The sequence below is a fragment of the Canis lupus genome, chromosome 8, assembly GCF_003254725.2.
Source record: "Canis lupus dingo isolate Sandy chromosome 8, ASM325472v2, whole genome shotgun sequence".
Lineage (NCBI taxonomy): Eukaryota > Metazoa > Chordata > Mammalia > Carnivora > Canidae > Canis > Canis lupus.
Window position 1 is genome coordinate 14020727 of NC_064250.1, and position 19972 is coordinate 14040698.

The 19972-nt window shown below is 39.5% G+C and overlaps 1 protein-coding gene and 1 long non-coding RNA gene across 6 annotated transcripts in view; one reads left to right on the forward strand and one right to left on the reverse strand.

Moving 5' to 3' along the window:
• The window catches only part of PRORP (protein only RNase P catalytic subunit), a 121110-nt gene extending 104207 nt beyond the window's left edge, over positions 1–16903 (forward strand). For both annotated transcript variants that reach the window (XM_025442959.3, XM_025442960.3), the window contains exons 6-8: positions 12432–12580; positions 14886–15081; positions 16582–16903. In XM_025442959.3, the coding sequence (XP_025298744.1) occupies positions 12432–12580; positions 14886–15081; positions 16582–16713 (477 nt within the window). In that variant the 3' untranslated portion in view covers positions 16714–16903. The remainder of the gene's footprint in view (positions 1–12431; positions 12581–14885; positions 15082–16581) is intronic.
• Positions 1–19972, reverse strand: part of LOC112657131 (uncharacterized) — a 74757-nt gene that overhangs the window by 41852 nt on the left and 12933 nt on the right. For 2 of the 4 annotated variants that reach the window (XR_003134880.3, XR_003134878.3), the window contains one exon: positions 17723–18711. The exons of 1 other annotated variant lie outside the window; for it this stretch is intronic. This is a non-coding gene — a long non-coding RNA (uncharacterized LOC112657131). Of the gene's footprint in view, positions 1–17722; positions 18712–19972 lie in introns of those variants that run through there. One more of the 4 variants, XR_004817976.2, reaches the window with a different exon arrangement.

Here is a 19972-nt window from a genome sequence, read left to right on the forward strand (position 1 = left end):
ACTTCCCAAAGTCACACAGTTCTGACATAGTGGAACCAGAATTTGAATCCAGGTAGCCTGATATCAAAGCTTGTTGCTTTAATTACTATACTATCAAATACTAGGTATAAATTGGAAAAGTCTCTTTTATGCCTTTTATGTTTAGTTTCTTTTATGTTCAGTTTCATTTACTATATAAGCCTCTCTTACTGCAGAAGTGTATAACTGACATGAAGCATCTATACAAGGGGTCTTTTTATATTCTTAGGTCTTTTGTATATTTTGAACTGACAGGATTACTCCAGAAAACAAAATCAATAGCCAAAGTGTACAGTTGTATGTGGCTCGTACTAAAACAGAAGCTATATGAATCAGTGCGGCCATGGAAAGGCTACACAAATTTTCAAGCCTCCACAGCCCCCTCATCTTATTCTTTCTCTTCTAGTTATTAAAGAGTGTCTATGATCCTGAAAGTATTTACATACTTTCCCAGTGTGAGCAGATTATTCCCTGTACATGAACTGGAACCCTGGTGGAAATTTTTAATAAATTTTTGAAAATGGAAATTAAAATGCATCAGAGTAAGTTAATTTAATCTTCCTGAAATTAGTTTTCAATCTTCAAAATACTGTCCTTTTTTACCTCACAGTGATAAAGGAAACACAAATATAGAGAAATTAAAAAGACCAAAGAATGCATGTAAATGTTTGGAGAAAAGTCATACTATGAGTCAGGAGCCAATCTTCTGTCTTCTAGACAGTGCTGATTGTCAGCTAGATGGGGAAATCCATCTTGGCCAATTTTAATCATTCTCTAAAAGGCTGGACAACTGTGTGGGTGCTAATGGCATTGGAGAGACATGGTACGCAGGAAAAACATCCCACACTTGACAGGATGTTCCCAAGTCAGGAAGGGCATTTCTCTTCCTCCGTAGACTGTTTCATTGACTAAAGACAACATGAGATCATTGAAATCTCCCCAAAATACCAAAGACTGACGAAAGCAGGATATAGGACATGGTGAGTCTAATGTAAACCAGTGGGATCATTTACGACATCATAATAAAGTTGATAGTATTTTATGTATCTGCTTTCTTCCAAGAGACTTAAAGAGCTTTATAGAGTCAGTCAGTCATCAGATTTTTAAATCTTCGGTGTTCAGAGTACATGGTCCCAAGGATAGGAGTAGGACTCTGCTTCAGTCTCAGCATCTCCTCCCTGGAACTCCACTACCAGGCTTTTGAAGCTTCCACTTCTTGAGTACCACCCAGTGAAGTTTCCCTCCCCCTCCTCACCCCAGCTTCTGCTGCTTCTCTAAAACATTTCCTTTTTTCATCTTCTTCCAATTCATTTTCATCAAGTGTTAATCTGTGTCATATGTGGTATTTGGTTCCTGAACAGTTCTAGCAATAAAATGTCATTAATCTTATTTAAGTAAAGAATGATCTCTCTCTCTCTCTCTCTCTCTCATTCTGTGTAAGCAGCAACAGCTATTCTAGGTAGAACTAAGGCTAAGACCACACCAGTAAGTAGTTGGCAAATGAAAACGTGATGAGAAGCCTTGAGCCACAACTTTGATGGATTTCCTGCACTCCTTCCTTGGTGGCATTTTCAGAGGTGCACAGAAAAATACTGAATCTAGCAGTCACCTGAGGACTGTCTCTAGGGCAGGAATTCTCTTCCCTATACTTAGCTTGAGAGAATAATGAGAGTTACAAAGACAAAGAAGAGAATGAAACTGGGTATGAGCTTACCCACAGCTAGTAGGAACACAGAAACAAGTAGAAAACTCCATTGCTCTAGTGTAAGTTATGACTTGCCTTGTTTTTTTCTGCTGCAAACTTTGTGGAGAGCACAGTGTGTCAATTTATAACACTGTGTAGTCTTCTGAGTCTGAGAACATTGTCTCTATAGAGTTCATCAATCATTATATCTCTAAAGTTACTTCATGTTCTCTTGGGAACATGGGAAATAATTGTCAAAATTAATTAATGCACATGAAAGAAAAGGATCCAAAGAATCTTTATTCACTTTTCTTGCTTTCTCTTGTCTGCCTTTAACATAAACCCATTGTATCCTAAAACCCAGCCAAATTCAAATAGGAACCCTCCACCTCCCATCCATCCTAGTTCAAGCCTGGAGTTACCATGAGGTTGTCTTGAGTGAAGCAATAGCATAAAAAGTAGATGTGTATTTCCTGGCTTTAGTGTCCAAAAAAAAAAAAAAAAACTATGTAACTGATCTTAGAAATTGGTATTCTTTTATGTTGAAGCCAGATGTAGGCAGTTTGTGATTATTTTAAGAATTTCTGTTTCTTATGGAATTTTAAGTCTCTCCACTTAGAAATAATGGAAAATAATCTCTTTAACATCAACATTCTCTTTTTAAAGATTTTATTTGTTTATTTGAGAGAGAGAGAGAGCAGGCATGAGTTGGGAGGAGGGGTAGAGAGAGAGGGAGAAGAAGACTACCCACTGAACAGGGAGCCCAACGCAGGGTTCGATCCCAGGACCCTAAGATCATGACTTGAGCCTTAAGATATTAAGCCACCCAGGCACTCCTCAACATTCTATTTAAAATTAACCTGCTTTCCTTTTGCAGCTCAGGTGCTGAACTTAATAGCTGTGTATATGTATAAAGAGGAGACAGGTCAAGGACAAAATCACTTCACATCTTCCTCAGTGTGAGCACTATTTACATGGTTTCATCTGAGAAAAATGAGGCCTCCAAAAACTTAGACCACTCAAGTACACAATGCCTTGTTCCTCAAACACCCCATCTGATCACTGTTTGCACCTATAACAGCTACTGACCGTTTTCAGAGAGAACAATTGCTACTTTAATCAAGCTCCTCTTCTGCATCAGGTCCTTTAAAGAAAACTGTCCACAGCTAAATGTAGGAATCTTTGGCCTTCCCATTTCACACCTCGAATACCAGCATCAGAAGCTGCCAGAGAATGACACAGGATGCCTTATTCACTGGGTACTGTGGGCTCTGACTAGCTGGATAGAATTGGGGAAGAAACTGCCCAGAGATAAGGCTAAGATAAGTAAATACAGCTTCTCCTCACTGTTCGACTGATGCATTAAAAGGAGAGAGATTGGACCGAAGAAGGTAGAGAGGTAGGTTGAGGAAGAGAACATACTTCAACACTAACCTGCAGCCTCCCAGGGCCACCTTACCAATTGGTTGGTTCCAGAAGTCATTAGAAAAGGGAGACATTGCCAGAGAGAGCATGCCCTGAAAGCCACATGGTTTTGAGATACTTTCTCCAATGAGCTTTTCATATAGGAATTGTATGTGGCTGTGATGTCATTTTACATTTTTGTTGATGACTTGACAGATAAATGTTCATAATACTGTTAAGGATAGTCGGGGAGAGGAAAGAGGAGAGGGGGAGGGTACCTTATTTCACATTTAAAACGTAAAGCAATCTGAGCAAATAAATAAAATAGGAATTTGGAATTCCTGACAAAGACCTGGATCCTGACTTAGATCCAAACCACAGATCCTATATTGATCTAAATTTGGAATGGTATCTTCAGTAGGATATAGGGAGAGTGATATTAGATGAGTGATGTTTTGATTATGGTTCCACCTGAAAGTGCCTTTTGACCAAATGTTAGTGTGGAACAAGGAATGATCATTACTCACACTGGCCTTCTTACTCAGCCAGGACGCTGAGTGCTGAAAATCTCCCTACTGTGCAGACTGCTGCTGCCTCTAGGCACTCCTGGCTTCCACCGTCTTCTGGGTCTTTACACTGATTGGCTTGATCTGTGCATCTACAACCGGCTTCCACTTCCAGCCGTACACCAGCTGCATCTCCTCCCTGCCTCTGCCCTTGAGCCTCCAGCTCCTCGCCACCACCACCCCTTTGCCAGTGACTCACACAGAAAATAGAAGCTGTTAGGAGGAGCCACCTCTTGTTTCGACATAACACACCACACACACACACCACAGTCAAACTAGTTTATCTCTGCTCAAATCCGCCTCTGTGCTAGAGTTCTCTCTCCCACCTCTTCTCTAGAGTCTCTTGCTGCTTTCTCCCAAAACCAGTTCCAGCAATCATCCCCTCTATGCCTGTACCTTCAGCCACTTTATCTGATCAGAATATGAATACTGTCAGGTTTCTTCCATCTTTAAAAAAAAAAAAATCAACCACCTACTCCCTTCATAACGAAGCTTCTGGAGGTTGGAAGTTTTGAAGAGGACATACGACACAGTTTCTGAAACGAAAAAGCGGAATTGATTGATATCTTTGGTGAGCAAAATAGAGCTATGCTCGTAAGACACAGTCTCTCCAGATAAAGCAAACTGTAACCATATGTAGTTTAGGAAACTGACTGAAATCTCACTCTTGTCACCATGGTATTGTCAAAGTGACTCCTCCAAGTTGCAGGCCGCACTTTGGTGTCTCTAAGCACTGATACTTAACCTCTCCTTTCTTCTAGAAATGCTTTTATAGTCTTTCTGAGAGACTTCTGTCTCTTGGTTTTGCTTTCATCTCTGGCCATTCCCCAAGTTTATATTAAATTCTTTTCTTATTCTTGTCTTCAAAAAGTAGTATTCCTCGTGTTTCATCCTCAGCTTTATTCCTTTCTAAGTCTGTATCCTTCCTGTGATACCTCATCTACTCCCTGATGGCTCCAAATCTTTATCTCTGGCCCAGACTCCTCTGCTAAATAGTGGAGTCAAAAAACTGGCTGCCCATTGGAAATCTCCCACCTGGGGATATCATGAGCTTTTCTTCTCATAGATCTTGTCTTGGTAGCATCATTTGTCCAGTTGTCCCAGTCTTCCTGGATTTTCCCTCTCTTCATATCCCACATGTGATCAATGATTAAGCCCGATCAGTTCTGCTTTTCTCCTGACTCTCAGAGGGCTCTCTTCTCTCCATCTTTACTACCAGGTCTCATCTCTTACTTGGATTACCACAGAAGCCCCCTACTTGATCTCCTTGTCTAGCTTTCTTGCAGTTTACAATTTTGGTCTCTAAATTGGTAGTCATGTCATGCTCCTGTTTTCAATCCTTTGTTTTCCCCCCATTGCTTTGAGGTGGGGAAAGATTCCATATCAGAGCTTACACAAGGACCTTTGTGATCTGACCTCTACATTCATTTCCAGCATCATTTCTGGCATTCATCACTGTCGTCCCACACTTTGGCTTGAAACACATTTGACAGCTTGCAGTTTCTCGAATTCAGTGTACTTAATAGAGAGCTTCCACCTTCAACATGCTATTCCTTGTCCTTGGAAACTCCCATTCCTTGCCTGGATAATTCATCTGAAACTTCAGGTGTTTGCTTCCTCAGTGGAGACTTTCATGACCACCCTCCCCACCTCCAGTTTGATTTAAGTGTCCATCCTTTGTGCTCCCTCTCAGCAGTTAATAAATTATAATCATTTGACCGCAAATACCTGGAGGTTAGGGATAACTGTATCTTTAGATCTATATCTCCAGGAACCTCTCCTTATTGACTGACAGAGAAGTGCTCATTAATACTTGATGAATGGGGATCCCTGGGTGGCGCAGCGGTTTGGCGCCTGCCTTTGGCCCAGGGCGCGATCCTGGAGACCCGGGATCGAATCCCACGTCGGGCTCCCGGTGCATGGAGCCTGCTTCTCCCTCTGCCTGTGTCTCTGCCTCTCTCTCTCTCTCTCTCTGTGTGACTATCATAAATTAAAAAAAATACTTGATGAATGGAGTTTTCACCTAATCAGAGCCACGGTTTTGAGTACACACATGTACACACATGCACATATACATACATAAGTGCACATCCAAGAAATCCTTGAATCTGATCAAGTGTTTAGATGCAGCTACCAATTTATAAGAAAAACAGACAACTGGAGAGTATGTTATATGGGGATGCAGTCAGCAAAATCTAAGTGTGGGAAATTCTGTCAGACAAACAGCTATGTTTCTTTAACTGCAATCAAGCAATTGCAATATATGAAGCTTTTTTAGATCCTGATTTTTTTGAAAACTGTTTAAAAAAACCATGACTCAAGGAACACTGTATATTTGATATTATGGAAGTGTTAAATTTTTAGACCTGATAATAGCGTTGTGCTTTTTTTTTAAAAGATTCCTTATGTCTAGATGTACGTACTGACATATTTACAGACGAAATGATCTGATGTTGGATTTGTTTCAAGATAATCTGAGAGGGAGAATAATCTGGGTGGGGATATAGATGAAATTGAATTGGCCATCAGGTGATAATTATTGAAGCTGATGACAGACACACAGCAGTTTATTATGCTATTTTACCTACTTTTGTTTATATTTTTAGATTTCAATAATAAAACTTTAATTGTTTTATTGAAATATACATAATGTAAAATTTATTTTAACCATTTTTTTGTAGTTTCTAGTTTTTATTTAAATTCCAGTTAACAAATAGTATAATATTAGTTTCAGGAGTAGAAGTTAATAATTCATCACTTACATTATAACCCACTGTTTTAACTGCTTTTAAGTATACAGTTCAATGGCATTAAGTACTTCACATTGTTGTACAGCTGTCATCACCATTCATCTCTAGAACCTTTTCACCTTCCCAAACTGAAATTCTGTATCCATTAAATAATATCTCCTCATTCCTCCCACTCCTACCCCTTGCAATTATTATATTTTCTTTCTCTATGAATTTGACTACTCTAGGTACATCATATAAGTGGAATCATACAATATTGGTTCTTTTGTGTCTGGTTTAATGCCTTAACATAATGTTAACATAAATGTCTTCTAGGTTTATCCATGTTGTAGCATGTATCAGAATGTTATTCCTTTTTAAGGCTGAATAATATTCTGCTTTATGCCTTTACACATTTTGTTGTCCAGCTGTTGTTAGACATTTGGGTTGCTTCCAAAACTTTTTCCAGACTGTATCTGATAATGAGTATTTTAATATAGGGTATACTAATTATAGGTATCCTGCTGAAGAACTGGCATGAAACTAATTTCTATAGACATCAGATCCCAAAGGCTTTTGAAGATCTACAGTCCACACAACCCAGGAAGTGCCAGACACTGCAGGCAGTGGGGTAACAAGTTAAGAATAGGGAAAGGAAGTTACACTTGCTGTTTAGGATTACTCAGAAAAGCTCTTGCTCTCATTGGCCTCTACCACCTCCTGGGCAGCTTTTCTACTGCCTGAGTATCCCTACGCAGTTATTTATAACACATGTAGCCATGCCAAATGTATTTTTACCCTAAGCTCAGGAACTACCTTTCAGCATTTTTATGCCAAAAATAAGTGTGTCGGGCAGCCTGGGTGGCTCAGTGGCTTAGCGCCGCCTTCAGCCCAGGGTGTGATCCTGGAGACATGAGATCAAGTCCCACGTCGGGCTCTCTTCATGGAGCCTGCTTCTCCCTCTGCCTGTGTCTCTGCCTCTCCCTCTCTCTCTCTCTCTCTCTCTCTGTCTCTCATGAATAAATAAAAATAAAAAATCTTTAAAAAAAAATAAGTGTGTCACTTACAAGTAAAAACAAAACAAAACAAAAACCTTTTATCTGTTCCTGCAGGAGATAAAGCAAATTAGAATGGAAGCTTAAACCAGAAAATGTTTGCATTAAATATTAGTCTGAAATCTGTTCTTACTCTTCTGGTTTTTGGAAAATTATCCTTTAGACATATTAAGGAGCAGTAGGGGGGTGAGGAGGGGGCAGTTAACCTTTAGGTACCCAGAGAAGTTCCGGAATCAATTTGGAATTTTAGATATTCTCTTAAAAGGAGCCAAACTATTTAGTGTGTTCCACTATGTGGCTCAGATTCTAGACTCCTTACATAAGCCCAGAACTGTTCCTATAAGCCCATAAACCCATTCATGGTTTCCCAAGTAAGAACAGTCCAGAGTGGGGATGCCTGGGTGGCTCAGCGGTTGAGCATCTGCCTTTGGCTCAGGGCATGATCCCGGAGTCCCAGGATCAAATCCCACATTGGGCTTCCTGCATGGAGCTTGCTTCTCCCTCTGCCTATATATCTGCCTCTCTCTCTCTCTCTCTCTTTCATGAATAAATAAACAAAATCTTTAAAAAACAGAAATTAAATAAGTAAATAATAAATAATAAAATAAAACAAAACAGTCCAGAGTGGATTGTGGCTTTTATGGTCAGGACTGCCCTGAGCTCAAGAAAATTCTTCATCTTTCTCATCTAAACCTATTTCCTGCTTATAGTCTCAGGAGAAGATTGCCTTTTATATCTTATATTAACCATCCAGCATGGATTGGATATTTGTCACAGACCCCTTTGTCCTTAGAACCTCCAGTTTGTTTGGCTTAGAGGTTTTGTTTTTTGTTTTGTTTTGGCTTTTTTGTTTACTTTTTATTTTGAGGTCATCGTAGATTCATATGCAGATATAAGACATAATGCACAGGGATCCCATGTATCTTTTACCCACTTTCCTCCAATGGTAGTATCTTGCCAAACTGTATTATCACAATCAGGATATTGACCTTGATAGAGTCAAGATAGAAAAATTTCCATCACCACAAGGATCCCTCCTGTTGCCCTGTTATAGCCACACCTACTTCCTGCCTGACCTCACCTCCAACTTAGCCTCCAGTTGCCACTAATCTATTCTCAATTTTTAGGATTTTCTCATTTCAGAAATGTTATATAAGGGGAATCGCAAGTACATAACCCTGTTTGGCTTTTTTCACACAACATAATTCTGTGAAGATCAATCCAGGTTGTTGCAGTATCAATACTTTGTTCCTTTTTATTGTCAATTAATATTCCATGATCTAGATGTACCAGTTTGTTTAACTATTCACCTATTAAAGGACATCTGGATTGTTTCCAGATATTGGCTATTAAGAATAAACATAAGTAGTTGTCTGTACCCATCGGCATTTTGGGGTTTCTGGCTCCAAGTCTAGGATATATGAGGCAAAATGGAAATCTAGGGAACTCACTGCCATGTCATTCTTCATGCCCCCAGTACTCTAGCCAGTCTGGTTTTTTCTCTTTACCTTTCATGGTCTTCTTTTTCTTAATTTCTGATTTTTTTTCTTTATTTGGAAAATAGGCATAAATTTCATTTTATGCCATATTTTTGTTTTGTTTTGTTTTTTGTTTTTTTTTATGCCATATTTTTTAAAGCAATATCCACAACCAACATGGGGCTTAAACTTAAAACCTCAAGATCAAGAGTCTCATGTTCCACGACTGAGCCAGCCAGGTGTCCCTATACTGTAGTTTATATCTTAAACGTGTTTGATTTTTGGAAACATCAAACTTTCAAAGTCTTTCTGGGTTTGTTTTGTATAATATCTGGGGGTTTTAGTTGTACTTAGTGGCAGAGATAGGAAAATGTAGATTTACTCCCATCTTCCCAGAAGTGGAAATCCCTCCCATTTTTATTTTTGTTCTAATATAGAATTAATGTAAATTTTCTTTTTCTTTACTGTTCTGAGTATACCTATGACTCTGACCTAGCCCACTGGATCCAGCCTTGGAATTTACCTCAAAGGAAGTTGACTCATAGCTAGACTGTCAATAGTTTCAGGCCAGTGCTTTTTTCTGTATACTCTTCTTTCTTTCCTGTGTCTTTCATTTATTCTCCTTTGTTTGCATTGTTTCAGAGAGAGAGCTGCTGCTAGTCGACACCTCTAAGCCACAAGATGGTGCCCCAGAGCAGTTCAAGTTAATCCTTTTCTGTTCTCTGGGCCCCTGTTTTTAACATGGTATTAGTAAACTTAAGGCCATTTATCTAAACCAGAGTATAGCTCTGAAGACTCAGTTGTATTTTTCTTTAAGCCATGTACGGAAGCCAGTTGCGTGGAAATTTAAGCAATCAATATCAAAATGTTTTTGTTTGATTAGGGGGGGCATCTTTTAATTTGGTAGGAATTCATATGGAAAATTTTAAAAGTAATTGTAATTTATCTTCAAGAATCCAGTTGCTATTTTGTAATTGGGCTCACTGAAAATAATCTGTAATTTCAACATAGCTTTAGGAAAGGACCGTTATAGAGGTGCCTGGGTGGCTCCATCTGCTAAGCAGTTAAGTGTCTGACTTGGGCTCAGGTCATGATCTCAGTGTCCTGGAATTGAGCCATGCATTGGGTCCTGCCTCGTGCTCAGCAGGGAGTCTGCTTGTCCCTCCCCCCTGCTCATGCTTTCCCTCTCTCGAATAAATAAAATCTTTAAAAATACATAATAAAGTAAGTAGATAGAAAGAAAAAGGAAGAAAAGAATGTTACAAGTACTTTCTGAAGGAGATGCACCTCTGAGTATCTTTTGAGGTATTTGGATCGATGAGCCAAACTTTCTTATAGTGTAGATGTTTGTTTTTGATTGCTAGCCTTAACTTTTAAAATGCTGGCTTAAAAAAATAAATAAATAAAATGATGGCAGGGCTTCCTGGGTGGCTTAGTGGTTTAGCGCTGCCTTCAGCCCCAGGGTGTGATCCTGGAGACCTGGGATCGAGTCCCACGTTGGGCTCCATGCATGGAGCCTGCTTCTCCCTCTGCCTGTGTCTTTGCCTCTCTCTCTGTGTCTCTCATGAATAAATAAATAAAATATTAAAAATTAAATTAAATTAAATGATGGCTTATAAGCTTATAAGATTATATAAAAATGTACGGAATAAAACCACTGTTAAATACATGTTAACAGTCTTTGGGTGGTAAGATTTTAAAGAGAGAGAGATTTTATTTATAGGAGAGAAAAAGAGAACAGGGTAGGCAGAGGGAAAGGGAGAAGCAGGCTCCCTGCTGAGCAGGGAGCCCGCTTAACCCACTGAGCCACCCAGGTACCCCAGAGACCAAGTATCTTAAAATTTTGTAGGTTGAGATACCTACCATGTGCCTTATAATTAGAGAAATCTGGGAAATAACTGTTGAATGAACACAGAAGCCACTATCCCTAGCTTTGAAGGAAAGAATCATATTTTACTAGTTTTAAGCTTTGGGTTTAGAGGCTTTACACTGACTGGTCTTGGTATACTTTTCTGCTTAAGTATTAGCACACATTCAGTGGGCAAGTTGTGTCCATTCTGTCTTAATTCTAGAACTACTAATTAGAGATAATAAAGCCATCTGCAATTTCCTAAAATAAGATTAGTAATGGAGTAGGATGGACAATGTAAATCCAAAGCATTAAGCAGTAATACTAAAAATTTGGCCCTTGCTAAATTTATTCTTAAACTGTTAGAGAATCTACATAGATATTATACTAACAGTGCTAAAACTATATTTGACAACTGACCAAATAAACAAATGAAGTTTTATTGATTAAGGAATTTTAAATAATATTCTAAAAATCTACAGGGGAAGAAATTATGAGTGAAGAGAAGCTAGATTAAAATCAGTGCCCTTGGGATCTCTGGGTGGCGCAGCGATTTGGCACCTGCCTTTGGCCCAGGGCACGATCCTGGAGACCCAGGATCGAATCCCACGTCGGGTTCCCGGTGCATGGAGCCTGCTTCTCCTTCTGCCTGTGTCTCTGCCTCTCTCTCTCTCTGTGTGACTATCATAAATAAATAAATAAATAAATAAATAAATAAATAATAAAAATAAAATAAAATCAGTGCCCTTTCCAACCATGACTCAAGAAAATTAATTTCTTCGTGACTTTTAACGCATGATTTTCATAGGCTCAGCAATTATTATAAATAACTTTTATATTTCTGATATTGTATAACAATTTACAATTTTTCATTAACTTCTTTTTTTAGTAATATCCATTGATAACTTAGTTTAGTACATTGTAAACAAAAGTAATCTATAGACTTCTTAGGAAAGGTTGAATGTAGGCAAGCTTACCAAAGTACCAGATTTGCTAAAAATCCAGACTTTTGAGAAGTGGTCATGTGCACACAAGATGAGTGGGAAGTAGAGAAAATGGGAGTAAATTCACTGAAAAGGAGACTAGAGAATAGAAACTGACAGAGCTTTGAGTGGAAAAAAAGATTTTAGTGAAAGGTAGCAGTCTTAACAAAATCATGACACAGAAAAGTTGGCTGAAAAGACGCTTTATAGACTAGCCATATACAAATTTAAAAAAAAAGAAGTAGAACCCTTTATTCAAATGGAAACTTATGCAGAGTACTGATATGTAAGTATATAAAAGCTGAGCTGTTTTGGTTGAAACAGGTTGGGGACTAAAACCCATCCTTGAACCTTCCTATATCTATCCCAGTGTGCTCTGTGAAATAGACATTAAAAACAACTCATCTTGTCTGGGCTTAGAGAACCCCTCCCTAGACCGATTGAAAAGTAGCCTGACCAGTAGGCAGGTATTAGTTAGACTTTAATTTGTAATAAGGAAGCATTTTCTTCAGGCTTACAAAGATGGAAAATTATTTTAAGGAATGTTTTCTCACCCCTTACCAGGAAAGAGTATTTTACCATTGAATCTACTAGCTGGAAGAATCACTCCACTTACTTGAGATTCTTCCCTTGGCCTTCTTGGGCACTGGTTTTGTGTTTTTTAGCTCTTGGATGTGGTCTCTCAACTAGCCAAGCAGAATCTGGAACTGCTGGTCCTGGGCCGAAAGCACATGCTAACACAGCACTCCAGGTGGAGAAAGGATGAGATGAAAATGGTGCAAAAACAAGCCAGCTGCTTCTTTGCTGACAACATGTAAGTACTGAAAGTTCTAGGTGAATTACACTAGGCCTAAGTCATCTGCTTGTTAGTTACCTATATTCACCATTTTTAAAGTGTATGTGTAATGAATCCAAAAAAAGATTTGAGGCAGCTTATAAAAATATATTTCCTACACAGGATAAATTTAAATAGATGAAATCAGGAGAAAGGAGAAGTAGGATGAAGATAAAGTCAGAAGTGAGATGAGTACACAGAATGCATGCCATTTAGGTCCTACCTAAATCATTAAGCAAATATTATATAAAGATGAAAACCTTCTGTGTTCTTGGAAAACAACAGTTCACCAAGTCCCTGCCTTCATGGGATTTAAACAGGTAAACAAATTAAAAAGTAATGTAATTCTAGGCAGTGATCAAGGCTAAAGACAATAAAGCAGAATAAATAGGTAAAAAAGGATAAGGGAAGGGGTAGGATTTGGTGGTCAGGAATAGCACATATGCTTTCTATGTATTTGGTGCCCTGCCACAGTTTTATATGTATCAGGGCACCAAGTACATAGAAAGTATATATGTAGTGCTCTCATCATCACTATTATATTTCTTAGGTAGAAGAATTGGATAAATGCAGCAATAAAACCAAAAAGCCTGTTGGAAATTGGTCTCATACTTGGTTTGAGACTTGTACTTATTGCGTCCATTAAAGTGACCTTCTATGGCTTCAGATTTGAATACTTAAGTTTTAACATTAATTCTATTTTCCACCAACGTGCCAAAGAAGTCTTTTCAGACGTACATTACAGAGAATAGTATAGTGAATCCCCATGTAACTGTCACCCAGCTCCAACAATTACCATCATTTTTCTAATCTTGTTCCATTTAATCCCCTATGTTTTTTTCTTTTTTTCTTTCCCTCTCTCTTTTTCCTGGAGATTTTTTTTTTAAAGATTTATTTATTTATTTATGATAGACACAGAGAGAGAAAGAGGCAGAGACACAGGAGGAGGGAGAAGCAGGCTCCACGCCAGGAGCCCGACGTGGGACTCAAACCCGGGACCCCAGGATCGCGCCCTGGGCCAAAGGCAGGCACTAAACCGCTGAGCCACCCAGGGATCCCCTTTCCTGGAGATTTTTAAGGCAGACAGATTCCAGTCATTTATCATTTCATTCCAAATAGTTTAGTATAAAATAAACACTAGGGATCCCTGGGTGGCGCAGCGGTTTGGCACCTGCCTTTGACCCAGGGCGCGATCCTGGAGACCCGGGATCGAATCCCACGTCGGGCTCCCAGTGCATGGAGCCTGCTTCTCTCTCTGCCTGTGTCTCTGCCTCTCTCTCTCTCTCTCTCTCTGTGTGACTATCATAAGTAAATAAAAATTTTTTTAAAATAAATAAATAAATAAACACTAAAATGTCCTACTTTGGGTCATTTGGATCAAGGCAAAAGACCTATCACATGCTGAAGTCCTAATCTGAGTCAAGGCAGCTACTACTGTTCTTACAGCACACAGTACTCCAGTGGTAAGTGCCGAAGTTGAGGGTCCATTGGAGACTCTGAGTCACTGACTCTTCTCAAAGCAGGAGATGCCTTCGGGTGCTGATCTGGGTGACTTCCCAGAAGCTACTTTGAGATACCAATTTTAGCTTTGAGGGCAGCCCATTATTTTTGGTAACTTGCAAGCAAGTGTCATCTTGCCCTGTTACTATTATGAACATTTTTTTAGTTTGAGTGAGGAAAGCGGGGGAAGGGTGTGCTCTGTGGTGGATAAGGCAAATAGGAACAGCATCTGGGGCACACAGAGACCAACTTTTGAATGAGAAGAGAGGATAATTGTTAGAATTCTCCATTTTAGTGGAAGAGCCCAATTGAGCCAAGGTGAATATTTGCATTCCCTTCCCTTTAGCTTTCATTCTGTATTCTAGATAGTGCTGTCAAATAGCAAAGGACTTGGAGGTGGTTAGTTTATAAGCATCACTGAAATCATGTCAGTTAAGAATGCAGAGCATCAGGGTGCCTGCCTGGGTGGCTCAGTCAGTTAAACGTCTGCCTTCAGCTCGGGTCATGATTTTAGGGTCCTGGGATCAATTCCTGCATTGGGCTCCCTGCTCAGTGGGGAGTCTGCTGCTGCTTCTCCTTTTGCCCCTCCCCCAGCTGGTGTTCTCTCTTTCTGTCTCTTAAGTAAGTAAATAAAATCTTTAAAAAAAAAAAAGGGAAAGAAAAGAAAAGAATGCGGAGCACCTCTAAAGAAAGTAGAATAAGAAGTAAAAAGCATGGTAAAGAATTCTGTACTCTGCTTCCTTGGGGTTATGTTTGATTGTATTCTTTCTTATGCCTGGCTCAGCTCAGAGGACGATCCATTCCTTCTCTATGCCACGCTGCACTCGGGGAACCACTGCAAGTTTATCACCAAAGATCTGATGCGGGACCACAAGGCCTGTCTACACAATGCCAAGACCCAGCACCTCTTCTTTAAGTGGCAGCGGGGACATCAGCTAGCAATTCTTAATAGGCTTCCAGGATCAAAAATAATCTTTCAGGTATGTTATTTGTTCTCTACTTAATGTCAACAGAATCCAGAATATAATAAAAATGTGGCATAGTAAAAGAATGTTGCAATTAGTTGAAGGTTCTGAATGCTTTATTTTTCTCAGCTGCAGTTTGGTATTTGGAATTAGCCAGTTCCTGGAAACAGAAAGTCAGCCAGGGCAAAAGTTTTCATAGACCAGCCCCACATTAATTGATACATTGAAAACATCTGAGATGTCATCAGTTGTGACTTCAATTATGTTACCAATTATAACTCCTCATACATATTTTTTAATTTTCCTATTTATTTGCAATAGCTGAAAATTCCTTATCCCTTGTGGTCCATGAATACCTCTGCTAAGGAATTCCTTTTTCCTGTTAATCCACTTCAGCAGCACAGACTCAACTGAGTTCTCCTTTGATTCCAGTTTATATTCCTACAAATACAAGGAATGTCTCTTGTGTGAAAGCAAAGGGAGAAAATCCAAAGGAGAGTTATTATAGAAAAATACATTAGCCAGTAGTAAATATGGCTCAATGGTCAAAAAACATACAAAACAAGTCTGTATGAAAAATCAAGACTTTGGGAAATGATACAGAACAACTGACTTGGTTTTCTCAACAACAAAAAATTACAAGAAAAATAGAGATGAGAAGTAAAGGTCTAATTAAAATTAAGAAATAATTCAGTCATGATGTAACAACCTAATTTCAATGCCTATTCAAAGAAATCAACTGTAAAATATATGCATGCACATGTAACAATTGGAGAATATGAACAGTAGACATGATAAGGAATTATTAACTCTTAAGTGTAATAATAGTATTGAACTTATATTCACAAAATAGACCCTTATCTTTTAAGGGTACATACTAGGGATCCCTGGGTGGCGCAGCGGTTTAGCGCCTGCCTTTGGCCCAGGGCGCGATCCTGGAGACCCGGGATCGAATCCCACATCAGGCTCCCGGTGCATGGAGCCTGCTTCTCCCTCTGCCTATGTCTCTGCCTCTCTCTCTCTCTCTCTGTGTGACTATCATAAATAAATGAAAAAAAAAAATTAAGGGTACATACTGAATATTACAGAAGTAATATAATGTCTGAGATTTGTTTCACAATAATCTTGAGGGGTGGTATGGATGAAACAAAATTAGCCACGTGTTGATAATGGTTGAAGCTGGGGGGGGTGGCTGGGAGTTCATTTTACTATTTCTCTACTTTTATATATATATGAAATTTTTGTCTCACTGATAAAGGCAAGAAAAGGGATACTATAGCCTATAAATGTGATGTTCCTATAGAGAGCGTTTAACCTTAAAAATGAAACCCCCCCCCCAAAAAAAGGAACCCCTAATACTAGGGTTTATCTTCACAGAGCTAGCTGCTCTTTGAAAATTCATTAAGTCAAAGAGAATACTCCTGAAGCAAACTGAGAAGTTGTCAGAAAAGAAAGGGAAATGGCCAGGTAACCCCTTAGTGTTCTCAATGTTTGGTTCCCTTTTTAATTCAACAGAATATTCCCAGTTATGACACAGTGGTGCAAACAACTGGAGACTCATGGCACATACCATATGATGACGACATGGTGGAAAGATATTCCTATGAAGTGCCAACCAAATGGCTTTGTCTTCACCGAAAGACATAAGGATTCTACTCTGCCCCATGCCAAACTTGTGTTTGGGGGCCCTTCTGGTTGGCATCAGAGCTCTTCAGTCAATGCTTGTTTAGAGCATTGCTCCTGTGTGATCAAGTTTGTCCTGTTTGGTCCAGTTGGTTTGCATGTCAACAAATTGATTTTTTTAAATTAAATAAAATATAAAATCTTTTCATAACAAGTTGCATTTGTTTCCGGAGACTTACCCAGAGTTGGGGAACTCAAGGTAGAATGAAGCCTGTTTCTCCTGTTGGGCCAGATATCCCACTTACTTGGGCAATAAGTGCTCTGATATCCATTTTGCTACTCCTGACCTCACCTTTCAGGTCCTGCAATAGTGGAACCAATGCATCTAGGCCTAGGCCGCTCATGTTGTATCTAAACGCCTTCTCCCATTTCCGGTATCTTCTCATCCTGTAAAGATTATCTCCCACTCACACTAAATCACTTAATGACCTCTGATAAATGGGCCAAGATATCAGAAGCTTCTTAGAGGATGCCTGGGTGGTTCAGCAGTTGAACATCTGTCTTCAGTTCAGGGCGTGATCCTGGAGTTCTGGGATTGAGTCTCACATCAGGCTCCCTGCATGGAGCCTGCTTCTCCCTCTGCCTATGGCTCTGCCTCTCTCTCACTCTCTCTGTCTTTCATGAATAAATAGATAAAATCTTTAAAAAACAAGAAAAAAAGCTGGAATGCCTGGGTGGCTCAGCGGTTGAGCATCTGCCTTTGGCTCAGGATGTGATCCTGGATTCCTGGGATTGAGTCCCACATCGGGCTCCTTGCATGGAGCCTGCTTCTCCTCCCTCTGCCTGTGTCTCTGCCTCTCTTTCTGTGTCTCTCATGAATAATAAATAAAATCTTAAAAATAATTACTCTAAAAATAATAAATAAAAAAATTTAAAATTTAAAATTTAAAAAAAAGCTATTAGCTACTTTTACTTAACCACCCAATGATTTGGGTTGAAGAGAAAGGAGCAGTGCATTCTCTTTAGCCTCTGGTCATTTGTTCTTCATTCTACAATGCCTTTATTCAGATTGATTCAAAATTTTATGAACACTATTAATTCCATCCCTTAGTATATGAGGGCTTTTTGAAGGATACAATTTTTTTTCCATTTAATCAAGTTTGACTTAGTTTAACAAAGTGATTAACTTTTCATATTTGCCTCTGTTTTACCTGCCTTCCAGCCAACTTACACCTCACTGGACCTTAATTTTAGCTGGAAATATTCATGTTCCAATACTTAATGTTCTTTACTTATTTGTACATACTGTATGATTTAATATTCAAGAATAGGCCAAGTCAATCTATGATAATAAAAATCACAATAGTAGTGCCTGAGGCAAGGGCACAAGAGAACTTTCTGGAGGGTGATAGAAAGTTCTATGTATTGATATGGGTGATGCCAACTTAGGTGTATGTGTATATTAGTCAAAATTTATCACACTAAACACTTTAAAATAGATGCATTTATAACAACGTATCCAAAAATGTTAACATCAAAAAGATAATTATTTAGGGGTGCCTGGGTGGCTTGGTCAGTTGAACGTCTGGCTCCTGGTTTTGGCTCAGGTCATGATCTCCTAGGTGGTGGAATGGAGCCCTGCATCAAGGAGTCTGCTTGAAGATTCTCTCTTCCTCTTCCTCTGCCCCTTCCATTCATGCTCTTTCTCTCAAATAAATGCATAGATACATAAAACCCTGGGACAACTGGCTGGCTCAGTCAGAAGAACATGAGACTAAATCTCAGGGTTGTGAGTTCAAGCCCCACATTGGGTGTAGAGATAACTAAAAAATTAGAATTAAATAAAATACCAATTTCTACTTGACAGGAATTGAAGTACATCTGTTCTTTGTCCAGGAGTTGGGGAAATCTAGGGCTGCTTAGGTAAATCACAGTGACACAGGACCCTGGGGAATGCAGAGATCTTCTGAAGGAAGGCGGCTTGCCCCAAACACATAGACTGCCCTTTTGTATTCTGATCACCTGAGTGGAAGAAAAAAACTACCTGTCAAGCAAGGTCCAAGACAGTGAGAAGAGGAATTCTTTTAAAAGTCGTACTCAGGGGGATCCCTGGGTGGCTCAGCGGTTTGGCGCCTGCCTTTGGCCCGGGGCGCGGCCCTGGAGTCCCCGGATCTAGTCCCGCGTGGGACTCCCCGCATGGAGCCTGCTTCTCCCTCCTCCAGGGTCTCTGCCTCTCTCTCTCAATGTCTATCATAAATAAATAAATAAATCTTATAAATAAATAAATAAATAAAAAGTCGTGCTCTGGGGCATCCCTGGGTGGTTCAGTGGTTTAGCGCCTGCCTTCGGCCCAGGGCGTGATCCTCGAGTTCCGGGTCGGGTCCCACGTCGGGTTCCCTGCATGGAGCCTGCTTCTCCCTCTGTCTACGTCTCTGCCTCTCTCTGTGTGTCTCTCATGAATAAATAAATAAAATCTTAAAAAAAATAAAGCAGGAATGGAAAGAGTGTGTTATGTGGGCACCTGAATTCTGGTCCATCATGGTGAGTTTTATATTCATTTGCTAAAAATTAATATTATCAGGGTAATTGAGGGCAAAGTTCAGATCTGGTATTTTGGCCATCCTTCAGTAATTTGGAATTCTTAGAGTGAAAAACATCTAAGGGAGCCCTTGTGGGAATGACAGAGTACAGGAACAAAGACAACTATGATGAAATGAACTTAGATTTAGGTATTCTTTCAGGCTGGGACCTAAGCAGATAGAGTTCTCAATAAGAGGGACCAGGCAGCTATTAGGGCCCCTGGTAACCCACAGCGTTGAGAGGAGTGTCTCCAGGTAAAACGGGACTACAAGTTAAATTTGAATTCCAGATAAATAACATTTTTTTTTAAGTAAAAATATATCTCAAGTATTGCAGGGACAGACTTACACTAAAAGTATGAGCTATCTGAAATTCACATTTAACAGGTCACTCTGTATTTTTATTTGCTACATCTGACAATCCTAGGTGAGAATTACATGGGAGTGTGAGCGATAGTGGGGAATGAAGCATCTGATAGTCCAGCAGTCCTACAGGAGGCAGGAAGGGATGAGTAAGAGGCACCTGGGTGGGGAAAGAAAGATGAGAAGACCAGCTTTTCCTTGCTTTGTCCCAGCCGGTGACAAGCAGTCTGCTTGAAGATATATTCTATAGAAGCAAAGGGACTTCCATTTAGAGATCTAAAGAAAGCCATAGAAAACAGTGAAATGAAAAAATACAGGAGAATACCAATGAGTAAATGCAG